At 31.0% G+C, this 14047-nt stretch overlaps 1 protein-coding gene across 7 annotated transcripts in view; it reads left to right on the forward strand.

The window, feature by feature from the left end:
* The window catches only part of LOC145247988 (GTPase-activating Rap/Ran-GAP domain-like protein 3), a 513715-nt gene that overhangs the window by 439514 nt on the left and 60154 nt on the right, over positions 1–14047 (forward strand). For 5 of the 7 annotated variants that reach the window (XR_013863317.1, XM_080109653.1, XM_080109650.1 and 2 more), the window contains exons 25-27: positions 1458–1576; positions 7267–7357; positions 12381–12443. Coding sequence is in view for 6 of the 7 variants with exons in the window: in XM_080109653.1 (XP_079965779.1) it covers positions 1458–1576; positions 7267–7357; positions 12381–12443 (273 nt within the window). In the remaining variant the exon portion in view is untranslated. The remainder of the gene's footprint in view (positions 1–1457; positions 1577–7266; positions 7358–12380; positions 12444–14047) is intronic. The other 2 variants (XM_080109655.1, XM_080109652.1) reach the window with 1 other exon arrangement.

Raw genomic sequence — 14047 nt, forward strand, 5'->3', positions numbered from 1 at the left:
AACTCAAGACGGATAACTCACGCATGGAAATTCAAAAACGATTCAAAGATTTTATTGGAGAGAAAAATCCATTCTTGTATAGAAGCATCGAGATTTTATCGATGTCCCCATTCAGTCTCAAAAGACAATGGAAGCCCCTTGTAAAAGTAGCCGCGCGTGTAATTGTGAGGCAAGGGTTGTGCAATCCCCCACCCACACCTCTCCTGAATTGCCACTGCTAGAGTAAAGTGGCAAAGAGAAGTCCAGGACGACTGGAAATAATACAGCGATAAGTGGAGAGAGCATACATCACCTGGAATTCCAAAATGGTCACCCATTTTAGTACTGAACCGACTGAACGTTGCTTAACTTTGGTGATCTTAACTCTTCATGAAAGACATGCTACTTCTTATCTATTTTTCTTTACTAAATAAAACTCGGTCAGCAAACGGATAGAGCTCGATTAAATTTCTTTTAGGTTTCTACATTGTTGCCACGTGTTGTCTCTTGGCTTCCCGACGCAAAATTGCTTAAAATCAACTGTCGACCACGTGACGCAATTTCCATTTAATAATCTGATACCTGCCTCTTGCTTGTTTTGTGCGGGGAGCTGACCCTGAGCCTTGTCGCCTAAAACGCTAGCGCACTGGGTATATTTCAGTTCGTCACCAGGGTGTGCTGACGTGCTCTTAATGACACTCTCTTGAAATTAACATGAGTTGAACTAATTTCTAACCATGGCGTAGGGCTCAAATATACACCACAATTTAGTAATTCCAAGTAGTACAGAAATCGACCCCAATTTACCTTTCATTTTCTGTTATTTTCAATCAACTATTTTATATACTTGGACACTATCTAGCATACAAATTAGGGCGCCGGCAACTAAGAAAATCTAATTTAATGCATCTTTTTTATCGCCTCAACTTTGTAGCTACAATATTTCAAGCAATCAAACCTTTTATTCTTAAGCAGTCATTTAATCTTGCTACAATATTTCAAGCAATAAAACCTTTTATTCTTAAGCAGTCATTTAATCTTGCTACAATATTTCAAGCAATAAAACCTTTTATTCTTAAGCAGTCATTTAATCTTGCTACAATATTTCAACTAATCAGAAGACACACAAGGATTTCAACTCCTTACTGATCAGTTCATAACAACGCTCAGACACTGCACAGGTTCCCTCTTTCATGAGTTTTTTTTAATGGATAAAACAAAGGAATTGACTAATGATATATGAAATAATAGAAAGACACAAAGATGGAAAGGGATAACGGAAAATTGCTCAGAACTAAATTTGGTGGTCAATATAGTTGAGTTATGAGAAAATCTAAAAAAATGATGGTTCAGCAACAATTTGTTTACATTGGACTTGAAGACGACCATGTTTTATGCATTGTTTGTTTCACCTTAACTTTGTTGCTTTCCGAATTGAATGCGTTTTAATGGTTTTTTTTATTTTGTTTCTTTTTTAGTCTGTGCCTTCCCATATGTAATGGCTTTCACCCCTGAATCAATTGAAATCCGTCTTATCATTAACGGCAATCTAGTACATACCATGTCAATGCCAGACCTGAGACTGGTGGCTTCCAAGGTTCGTCATTTACTTTGGTGTCTTTGCTGTTTTCATCTTTTAATAAAAATTAACGAAGTTTTAAATTATGACAAAACTAGTAGAACCCGTGGAAATTCCATCATAGTTGAATTTCTTTTTTATAGTTAAAAATTTTTAAACGCATTAAAAATTAAATGATTAAAGAAATAGAATAAAACTACTGAAAGATTTAAAACGATTTATTAGTATTTTTTTAACCTTTTAAAGCTAAAAAAAAAAATGATTTAAAATTTGTTATTTTTTTTTCAGTGAAAATTCAACAGACAACACATTATTTTTTTTCTGAATATTTTTTAATATAAATAATAAAGGAACGTTTACTTGCACATTTTTCTTAATTTTAAAAAGAATCTATAATAATAATAACATTAATAATAATAATAATAATAATAATAATAATAACATTAATAATAATAATAATAATAGTAATAATAATAATATTAATAACATTAATAATAATAATATTAATAATAATAATAACATTATAAATAATAATAATAATAATAATAATAATAATAATAATAATAATAATAATAATAATAATAATAATAATTTCGATCCTGGCTTGAGCTAGTTGCTTGTCTAGCCGTAATGATAAGCTGTGAAACAGCGAAACAGTACTGTATGTGGATGACTATATATATATATATAGAGAGAGAGAGAGAGAGAGAGAGAGAGACAGACAGACAGACAGACAGACAGACAGACAGACAGACAGACAGAGACAGAGACAGAGAGTCAGAGTCGTTTGTTCGGTGGCTTGAAAACATTCTGACGTTGTTTAAATTTCGATATACTTTCCCTCAGGTGATGGCATACGAAAACAAAATGGCTTCCAAAATGTCAACTATTTATTCGTTGATATGTTCATTTTCTTTTTATTTCTATTTTGTTTTTCTTCTTTGCTCTAGCATTGATGGCGGCTGCAAGCACACCTCTAAAAACCGTGTCTTTCTCTCTTACTCCAAAGATTTCTTTCTCTTGCGATTGCCGTGCGAAACGCAAATTGGCAATTTTCACCTTGACTGCTTGGCTACTTTTTGAAAATGGGGAAAGACGCTGCTTTCCTCGCCGGCACAAGATTAATCATGAATTTTCCTCTGTCGCAAACGAGACACACTATCTCATTTTCAACCTTGTGGGAATTAATACGGATTCTCGTGACTTTATATTCACAGATGAGCTTTTTCGTGTTGTTACATATCGGCGGGTTGCAGGATGATGTCTGCTTATTGCAATATTCATATTTACTGCACCTCTGCCCCTTTGGAGAATTTATAAAATAAAAGCAGAAACGAACATTTTTATAATTTTGTCGTATTTTTGGCCGTGTCGACTTACCTAGAACAAAAAGTTTATGACGACAACGCAAGGCTCATTTTGTGGACAATCAGGACTTTATTGGTTTCACGGTTGAATGGCTGACCCCTATTTATTTGCCAATTCTTAGAAGGAGAGGGGGAATTTCTCGATTGTTTTAATATGAATGCATATACTAGCTGGCGGCCCAGCGTTGCCCGGTCGTACAATACGCATAAAAAATTATATTTTAATTCACGCAGAATGCGTATAAATTATTATAAAATCAATCTTCTATTAAGTATTATATATTACGAGGAATAATTTCCCCGGTGAACTAATTCGGAAAACAATTTAAAAAATAATAATGATGTCATTCATCAAATTCCGTCTGTGTTTGTTTACATTATTACGTCAGCTCGGCTTGACGATGAATGCCCTGGAAAATTCACTACTAGTATCGGATGAAATTCTGTACAAGACATATCTAAGAACACCGCCAAATATATAAATTACCGTTGTATGAAATTTGAAAAAACTGACCAAACCTTTTTGGAACCTATGAGGAATTCACAAACATACAAAGTAATTTTCAAAAACTGCAAATTTAAACTAAATTTATTGTAACTGTTTAAACAAATTAGACATCATTTGGCCTTTTATTCTTCTATAATTTTACCTAATCATATTTTACTTTTAATTGAAATATTCTTTTAGTCTCAGCACTATATATATATATATATATATATATATATATATATATATATATATATATATGATTGAAACGGTCTACACATCGTAGCAAGATATGACTGTATTTTTTAAAATATAACTTGCTCTCTTATGATTGAGCACTATCAACGACCCTTGTTAAAATTCAATTATTTTCAATTTTTGGATATCATCCCATCGAAAAAACTATTTGCCCGATGGACTAATTCGCAATTTTAATTATTATAGTAAAAAAATAATTATATATATATATATATATATATATATATGAATATATATATATACGTATATATATATATATACGTATATATATATATATATATATTGCGAATTAGTCTATTTTTCCTTTTTTTTACATGGAGGTCACCATTTATCAAGGCCCTAAAGCCACTCGGGATAAGTGTTATTGCGTGTACAGTAATCAATGGGATAGTATCATGGTAATCCTTAGTACTGGAGATTTGATAAAGTGTCTTACTTAAGGGGGGGGCGGTTCATCAGAATTTGTATATGTTGGACTTGAAGACATCCAAGTTGTAGTAAGGTGGGAAACAGGCAAAACGAAGAGAGTTACACAGTCGTGCACTTCTGAGAAATTGATAATGTGGAATATGCTAATCGTATTGATAATGTGGAACATGCTAATCGTATTGATAATGTGGAACATGCTAATCGTATTGATAATGTGGAATATGCTAATCGTATTGATAATGTGGAACATGCTAATCGTATTGATAATGTGGAACATGCTAATCGTATTGATAATGTGGAACATACTAATCATATTGATAATGTGGAACATGCTAATCGTATTGATAATGTGGAACATGCTAATCGTATTGATAATGTGGAACATGCTAATCGTATTGATAATGTGGAACATGTTAATCGTATTGATAATGTGGAACATGCTAATCGTATTGATAATGTGGAACATGTTAATCGTATTGATAATGTGGAATATGCTAATCGTATTGATAATGTGGAACATGTTAATCGTATTGATAATGTGGAACATGCTAATCGTATTGATAATGTGGAACATACTAATCGTATTGATAATGTGGAACATGCTAATCGTATTGATAATGTGGAACATGCTAATCGTATTGATAATGTGGAACATGTTAATCGTATTGATAATGTGGAACATACTAATCGTATTGATAATGTGGAACATGCTAATCGTATTGATAATGTGGAATATGCTAATCGTATTGATAATGTGGAACATGCTAATCGTATTGATAATGTGGAACATGCTAATCGTATTGATAATGTGGAACATGCTAATCGTATTGATAATGTGGAACATGCTAATCGTATTGATAATGTGGAACATGCTAATCGTATTGATAATGTGGAACATGTTAATCGTATTGATAATGTGGAACATGTTAATCGTATTGATAATGTGGAACATGCTAATCGTATTGATAATGTGGAACATGCTAATCGTATTGATAATGTGGAACATGCTAATCGTATTGATAATGTGGAACATGCTAATCGTATTGATAATGTGGAACATGCTAATCGTATTGATAATGTGGAATATGCTAATCGTATTGATAATGTGGAACATGCTAATCGTATTGATAATGTGGAACATGCTAATCGTATTGATAATGTGGAACATGCTAATCGTATTGATGATGTGGAACATGTTAATCTTATTGATAATATGGAACATGCTAATCGTATTGATAATGTGGAACATGCTAATCGTATTGATAATGTGGAACATGCTAATCGTATTGATAATGTGGAACATGCTAATCGTATTGATAATGTGGAATATGCTAATCGTATTGATAATGTGGAACATGCTAATCGTATTGATAATGTGGAACATGCTAATCGTATTGATAATGTGGAACATGCTAATCGTATTGATAATGTGGAACATGCTAATCGTATTGATGATGTGGAACATGTTAATCGTATTGATAATGTGGAACATGCTAATCGTATTGATAATGTGGAACATGCTAATCGTATTGATAATGTGGAACATGCTAATCGTATTGATAATGTGGAACATGCTAATCGTATTGATAATGTGGAACATGCTAATCGTATTGATAATGTGGAACATGATAATCGTATTGATAATGTGGAACATGCTAATCGTATTGATAATGTGGAACATGCTAATCGTATTGATAATGTGGAACATGCTAATCGTATTGATAATGTGGAATATGCTAATCGTATTGATAATGTGGAACATGCTAATCGTATTGATAATGTGGAATATGCTAATCGTATTGATAATGTGGAATATGCTAATCGTATTGATAATGTGGAACATGCTAATCGTATTGGTAATGTGGAACATGCTAATCGTATTGATAATGTGGAACATGCTAATCGTATTGATAATGTGGAACATGCTAATCGTATTGATAATGTGAAACATGCTAATCGTATTGATAATGTGGAATATGCTAATCGTATTGATAATGTGGAACATGCTAATCGTATTGATAATGTGGAACATGCTAATCCTATTGATGATGTGGAACATGTTAATCGTATTGATAATATGGAACATGCTAATCGTATTGATAATGTGGAACATGCTAATCGTATTGATAATGTGGAACATGCTAATCGTATTGATAATGTGGAACATGTTAATCGTATTGATAATGTGGAACATGATAATCGTATTGATAATGTGGAACATGCTAATCGTATTGATAATGTGGAACATGCAAATCGTATTGATAATGTGGAACATGCTAATCGTATTGATAATGTGGAACATGCTAATCGTATTAATAATGTGGAACATGCTAATCGTATTGATGATGTGGAACATGCTAATCGTATTGATAATGTTGAACATGCTAATCGTATTGATAATGTGGAACATGCTAATCGTATTGATGATGTGGAACATGCTAATCGTATTGATAATGTGGAACATGCTAATCGTATTGATAATGTGGAACATGCTAATCGTATTGATAATGTGGAACATGCTAATTGTATTGATGATGTGGAACATGCTAATCGTATTGATAATGTGGAATATGCTAATCGTATTGATAATGTGGAATATGCTAATCGTATTGATAATGTGGAACATGCTAATCGTATTGATAATGTGGAACATGCTAATCGTATTGATAATGTGGAACATGCTAATCGTATTGATGATGTGGAATATGTTAATCGTATTGATAATGTGGAATATGCTAATCGTATTGATAATGTGGAATATGCTAATCGTATTGATAATGTGGAACATGCTAATCGTATTGATAATGTGGAACATGCTAATCGTATTGATAATGATGAACATGCTAATCGTATTGATAATGTGGAACATGCTAATCGTATTGATAATGTGGAACATGCTAATCGTATTGATAATGTGGAACATGCTAATCGTATTGATAATGTGGAATATGCTAATCGTATTGATAATGTGGAACATGCTAATCGTATTGATAATGTGGAACATGCTAATCGTATTGATAATGTGGAACATGCTAATCGTATTGATGATGTGGAATATGCTAATCGTATTGATAATGTGGAACATGCTAATCGTATTGATGATGTGGAATATGCTAATCTTCGTGTGCTTTCAACCGGTTTCTTATGATATTCTTGTTGTTTTTCAGTGTGACATCTATTTTATTTCTTCTGCATATTCTGGAATCTGTGACCGAAGGAAAGAAGACTGTTCCTTGTCTCCGCCATCATCTCCATCAGGTAAGTACAACGCTGTTATCCTCTTTTTCCTTTATTTAAAAAAAAAACTGTCATTAAATAGAACACTATTCAATGAACATAACCTGTTACCTTTAGAACACTTGAGGGGCAGAAATTTACAGCAAATTCTAGACGTGTCATCAACTGCTAATAATAAAGTGATTGAAATGTGCTCAACAGCATGTATATATATATATATATATATATATATATATATATGCAAATGCATATATATACATATATATATATATATATCTTTGTATGTAATATATATATATATAATGCTAATAAAAAAAGTGACTGAAATGTGCTCAACAGTATTTATATATATATATATATATATATATAATGTTATGTATATATATATATATATATAATGTTATATATATATATATATATATACATATATATATATATATATATATATATATATATATATATATATATATTAATGTTGGAACAATTAATCGGAATCGAGTATCCGATAAATCGAGATTTGGGGGGTTATCTGAATCGGTATCAGAATCGGAAATGTTGTGCCTGTTTTCCGATGTCCAAAACGATTCTTATTTGAATTTAAATTAAGACTAAACTAAAATCAATATATCATCCCATACATGTGTATTTTTATGTTTGAGAAAATATCTGCACATTTAAAATGTGTTTTACGGTGATCGAGAATAAATAAGAAATTTATTGTTGAATATGTTTTTAATCTATGTAGAATCGGAATCAGTATTTGTTTCGGAATCGGGAAAAATAGTGAAGCCGCCTTATCACTAATATATATATATATATATATATATATATATATATATATATATATATATATATATATATATATATATAATCAAGGTAAGATACTCATTAGAAATCAAATGAAAAATCCTGATAAATATTACTTGAAGTAATACTTTCAGGGCGATCCTAGCCAAAAAGGAGAAGCTCAATATTTAAGCATAGAGCAATATATAAGTTTAGTGGTTATATTTAAATTCTGAAAAAAACAACATATAGACACATATATTCGAATTAAGAATTTATTTTTTGACAAAAGGAATATATGGAAGGGGTTGTGTTGATTTCCTTAATCCATGGATTTTCAATAAAGGCTCATTCACCACTTAAAAAACTATTTTCAATATTTGTGCTGAAAATCAAAATAAGTATCTATTCACAGCTGAACATTTTGCTAACCGCATTTCATTTCCTCTGATGATATGAGCTTTTATTGAAAATCCATCGATTAAGGAAATCAACATAACCCCTTCTATGTATTCCTTTTGTCAAACAATAAATTCTTAATTCGAATATATGTGTCGATATGTTGTTTTTTTTTCAGAATTTAAATATAACCATTAAACTTATATACACATATATATATATGTGTGTGTGTGTGTATTTTAAATTTGTCTTTACATAAGAAGTAATTTGTTGCTACACAGTCATGAGCATGTTTCGTTCTTCTAGTATTTAGTAACTGGATACCTCTTCAGATAACAACGCTTATTTTCGAAAGCGGAATTTTTAATAAAAACGAAAATTATCTTTCAGCAAAAGAAGGCATCTTTTAACGAATCATTCTCTATTTTGTTCTTGTGTTTTTTATTTTTTATTTTTATTTGTCTTAATTTTATTTTTTTGTATTTGTTATTTCTCGTCTTGTTTATACCTTCTTTTGAATTTTTCGAATTTCGAATTTCAATTTACATATGATTTTAGATAGAATATAAGACTGTCTCGCTGTTGCGATTTGAAGGAAGTAGTGGCATGTTACTTTTAAGGAGTCTAAAACTAAACGTCTCTCTTTTCATTACCAACGCTTGGGTAATTACTTTTCTCCAATCAAAATAAATGTCTCTCTCCTCGAGGAATTCCCCTTCATTTTATAACCTTTTAGAACGGACCAGAAATAAAAGACTTGAATCAAATCTGTTGCTAAGTTTGCTAGAAAATTGGACCATTCCATGCTCCAGAAAATATCAGACTTCTTTCGTAATCCTCTTCTTATAAAAGTCCCAAATTCTGCTGTCATATCTGGAGAAAGGTGTTGCTCGCTATGAGCATCCATTCTTTGCTTGATCGCATATAGAATCAACTTAACACACTGCTCGACTAGGCTCCAATCCCTGCCTCCCTGTAAGACATTCACAGCAAGATCTCGTCTAGTTACAATTGCAACAAAGCAATTTCCTTCGTCCTGTTTGTCCCTATCTCTTTATCAAAAATGAAACAGAACTTCCATGACCAAGGTTTCTTTCCAAAAAACATCCCATTTGTGGAAGAAAATGCTATAGGTTTGCTTCCCATCCGACTACAGTGCTGTCTTCTTCAATATAATGTAAACAAATACTTTCGAGCCGTGTAATCCTTTGTCTATTCCACACACTGCTTTCGAATCTTCTCGATTGCTATTCAACGTCCATTCGGCAATCTTTTAACCATTATCCTCGATCGTGTGGTTTCATGGCCTTTATAAACACTTATCCATCGGTAAAAAATAAGACAATTGTACAAAGGGAAATAACTCTAGTTAATTAAAATTAAAATAGAAATTTTTGAATAAATTTTTGTTAAAAAAACAGTTTTTTGTTTGGTTAAGTATGTGATTTTTTGTTTTCCTATAATCAACTGTAATATTTCAGATATTTTAAACAAAGATAACGAATATTAAAATATTTACGACTTGCCTTATATAACTTTCCAGACTTTTTTTCGTATGGTCACTTTTATTGATAGTACACACATGAAACTCTAGTTCGCTTCGAAGTAATCTCCTCCGGTTGCAATGCACTTTTACAGTTCCAATAACTTCTGAAAGGCCTCATGGAAAGCCTCTTGTGTGAACGTCTCAATGGCCCTCATCACAGCCTCTTTCATTTCCTCAAGTGTCTCATAACGACAGCCTCTAAGGTTTTCCTTGAGCTTAGGGAATAACCAAAAGTCACAGGGAGCAGGGTCTGGACCATAGGGAGGGTGAGGAACTGTCTTAATGCCCATCACCTTGGTCATGACAGCATCTTTCTTTCTTATCTTCTCTGAGCACTCTTGGGACTAAACGCGCGAAAATCTTCCGCATTTTCAGTTCCTTGCGAATAATTGAAATCAAACGGTACACTTATTGTCTTTATAGACACAGGATGGTCCTTATATAAGAAATTCTTTATTTGGCCAATCAACTCTGGTGTTCTGACTTCCTTAATCCTCCCATATCTCTCATCATCCTTCACAGATTCTTACCTTTCTTAAATCTCTTATGCTAATAAAAAAAACTGGTGCAAGATGGCCCAAAAGCAGTCTGAAAACTTCTATAGAGTTCTGTAGCCTTATTTCCAAGTTTAAAACAGAATTTTATTGCATATCGTTCTTCTAAAGTGTCCTTACATCCACATTCCATTTGAAAATTCACTGGTTGTGACAATGAGGCTTTAGTGTATTCCAATTCCTCCTGTGGCGGTTTTTCTGGCCCATGAAATCATAAAAATTGGTAAGTCATTTCATAAGATGCAGAACAATAACGTACTGGATTTTAAAGAGTGTGTGAAAATTTTAAATTTTTGTACAAAAAACTCTGGTGACTCACTAAAGGCACCTCGTAAGTCTTTAATAAAAGGTTTTTATTGTTATTTTCATGGTAGCTGCTGCCTGAGCTATAATATCTGGCTCCCCTTTAAATAATCACAGCAAACCTCGTTTATCTAGAGCCATTGTAAATAATTGGCATCTCTACCTATATACATATATACATATATATATATATATATATATATATATATATATATATATATATATATATATATATATATATATATATATAGTTTTTATATTTAAATTTCATTCAGCAAAATATAATTTTTCAAAACAAAAACAATAATATTCGGACAAAGAATACAATTCAAAGTAATTTCCTTAACCCATGGATTTTCGATGTAGGCTCATCTCCTCAGAGGAAAAGTCGTCAGGAAAATATAAAATCTGGTTTGAAATAATTTTGCTATTCAGCACATACAAAGAAAATATATGAAAGATTAAATCTTTTTAAGGGACATAGAGAAGAAACTAAGGGTTGAAACAAATAAAGGATATATTTTGGTATTTTGCCGATTACTAGTCCTAATACTAGACAATATATATATATACATAGTCTGTTTATTATTTACAAACATTAGTTCTCTACTTTTTAACTCTTTTCTATTTGAACCCTATATTTTTGTAAAAACTTCATATGCCTTTCTGCACAAGAACTATTATTTCCATGGACTGGATTCTATTCCCACATTTCACTACAGGATTTTTTTTTTCATACGAACTTTTCATTCCTTTTCTAACCCTGTATATTTTAAAGAGATTCTAAAGGATATCTTACGAAACATTTTTTGGACTCACTAATTGTGAACTTTTGGATGTCCCTGGACATATGCAACTAATATCTATTAGACTTTGCTGATTATTCCCTTTCATTTTATATATACACTTATACTTTTCTTTTAATTTTCTTTCTCGAATGTTTTCAAAAATTGAGCAAACCTTTGAAACTCCATGGAATAAGCAAACCAGCATAAATACATAGTTATCTGTACTTAGCTTTCGCTAACTTTTTTCCTCTGAGGAAAAGAGCCATTCTTTGAAACTCCATGGAATAAGGAATCTTTCAACTTTATTTCGTATTTCTTTGTTTGAATAAAATATTGTAAATTTAATTTTATAATATCTTGACATTTTACTTATATATATATATATATATATATATATATATATATATATTGACCTTTTTGCTTATATATGTATATATATATACATATATACAGAGAGAGAGAGAGAGAGAGAGACAGAGAGACAGAAAAAGAGAAAGAGAGAGAGTGAAGGTTTCTACAATAAGCAAAAAACAATATAATTTAAGCTAGCTAATGAGAAACACGAAAGTGATTGGTTTAAAAAAACATGGACTTTACCGGAAATAAAGAGAACCGAATCGAATGAGTCCAGTGTAGTATATGTTCATTTATTTTTTCTTTCATTTAAGGTCAAATGATCGGGCATAGAAGTCCCGGCCACAGTGGATCATTCCATTTTCCAGTCCCTCATGGTATGTCATTTGGAAAACACCCCAATACGCCAGCGTTTGTCGTCGAAGTGTTATCCGCCTTCTACCCAATTCAATTGAATACTAACACGTTTCTTACATATAAATGTGTCACCTTTTTCTCACCTCTCTTTCTACTTTTTTCTATTATTTTGGTGTTGTCCTTCTTGCTATATTCACCTACGAAAGACACAAAGACGAGAGCTGTCTCTGATCGTTTAGCTGTCAGGGGTTTTTTTTACGATTTTTCAATGGAACTTTCCTATTTGCTCTTTTGGTGAACTGAAATAGTTCATGTGGCATCGGAATTATTAAGTTAAAAAATTCAGCACTCAAAATTAAGACGCCGGAAGTTGATTGTTTACTTAAATATGGAAAGAAATGGAAGTCACTAAAGATGAAACAAAATACGAAACCGTATGGAAATATTTTATTTCAAAATATTATTCTTGTTTTAACACTTCTTCTGCTATCATGAAATTAAAAAAAACTTTCATTTTTCCTTTCTATAATTAGTTGTTTCTTTGTTTTAATATTTGTGTTATCACGGAATAAACTAATGAGATTTTTGTATTATATACATTTCTATAAATTGTGTCGTTTAGAAAATAATATATTTATGCCTTTCACGAGTTCATTATCACAGAATTTTGTCATAAATAATATATTTATGCCTTTCACAAATTACTTATCACATAAATTTGTCATCAATAATGTATGAAAGTTTTGAACACTGCTTGTGTTAATACAAAAAGCTTATTTTAAACATTTGTAAAAAAAAGTTTCTTAAAATGAATAAATGGAATTTTGTCATAAATAATGTATGGAAGTTTATTTATTAACATTTATGAAAACATTTTCAATATTAAAAAATGTTTATAGAAAGGTAAAAAAACAAACAAAAGTTTATAATTTTTTTCATTGTTTCATTATAAAACAAGTGGTCCCACATAGTTTCGTATTTCGTTTCATGCTTAGTGACTTCTGTTCCATATTATGTAAACTATATTTTATCGTTTATATTTGAAGTTAGAAATCATGACTTATTAAAGCCTACAGCGGTTCAAAATTGGCGTGTTCAGTGCTAAAAGCATTTTACTACGTATCATAACAAATTACACAAGATAACTATTTTTCAAACATTTCAGCTGTTAAAACATACATTTGAACTATTTAAGTAGACATACCTTTAAGTAGACATCATAACTATCTAAGTAGACGTCCAATATATATTTAAGTAGACGTCTGATCTATTTAAGTAGACATTTGAACTGTTAAAGTCGAGGTTTGATCTACTTAAGCAAACACCTGATCTAATTAAGTAGACGTTTGAACTATTTAAGTTTACATCTCAACTTTACGAAGACATCTGATCGATTCAAATAGAAAATCTGAACTACAGCGTGGTCACTAGAAAAGCAGGAAATTTGGAGTTGTATAAGTTATTGTTTAAGGATTATTGCATCTGGATTATTCTATTTTGCACGGACGACATTTTTAGTATATATATATATATATATATATATATATATATATATATATATATGTATATATATATTCAATTTGTCTTTACATAAGCAGTAATTTGTTGCTACACATTTTGAATT

The sequence above is a fragment of the Euprymna scolopes genome, chromosome 26, assembly GCF_053919585.1.
Source record: "Euprymna scolopes isolate OS-2025 chromosome 26, ASM5391958v1, whole genome shotgun sequence".
Classification (NCBI taxonomy): domain Eukaryota; kingdom Metazoa; phylum Mollusca; class Cephalopoda; order Sepiida; family Sepiolidae; genus Euprymna; species Euprymna scolopes.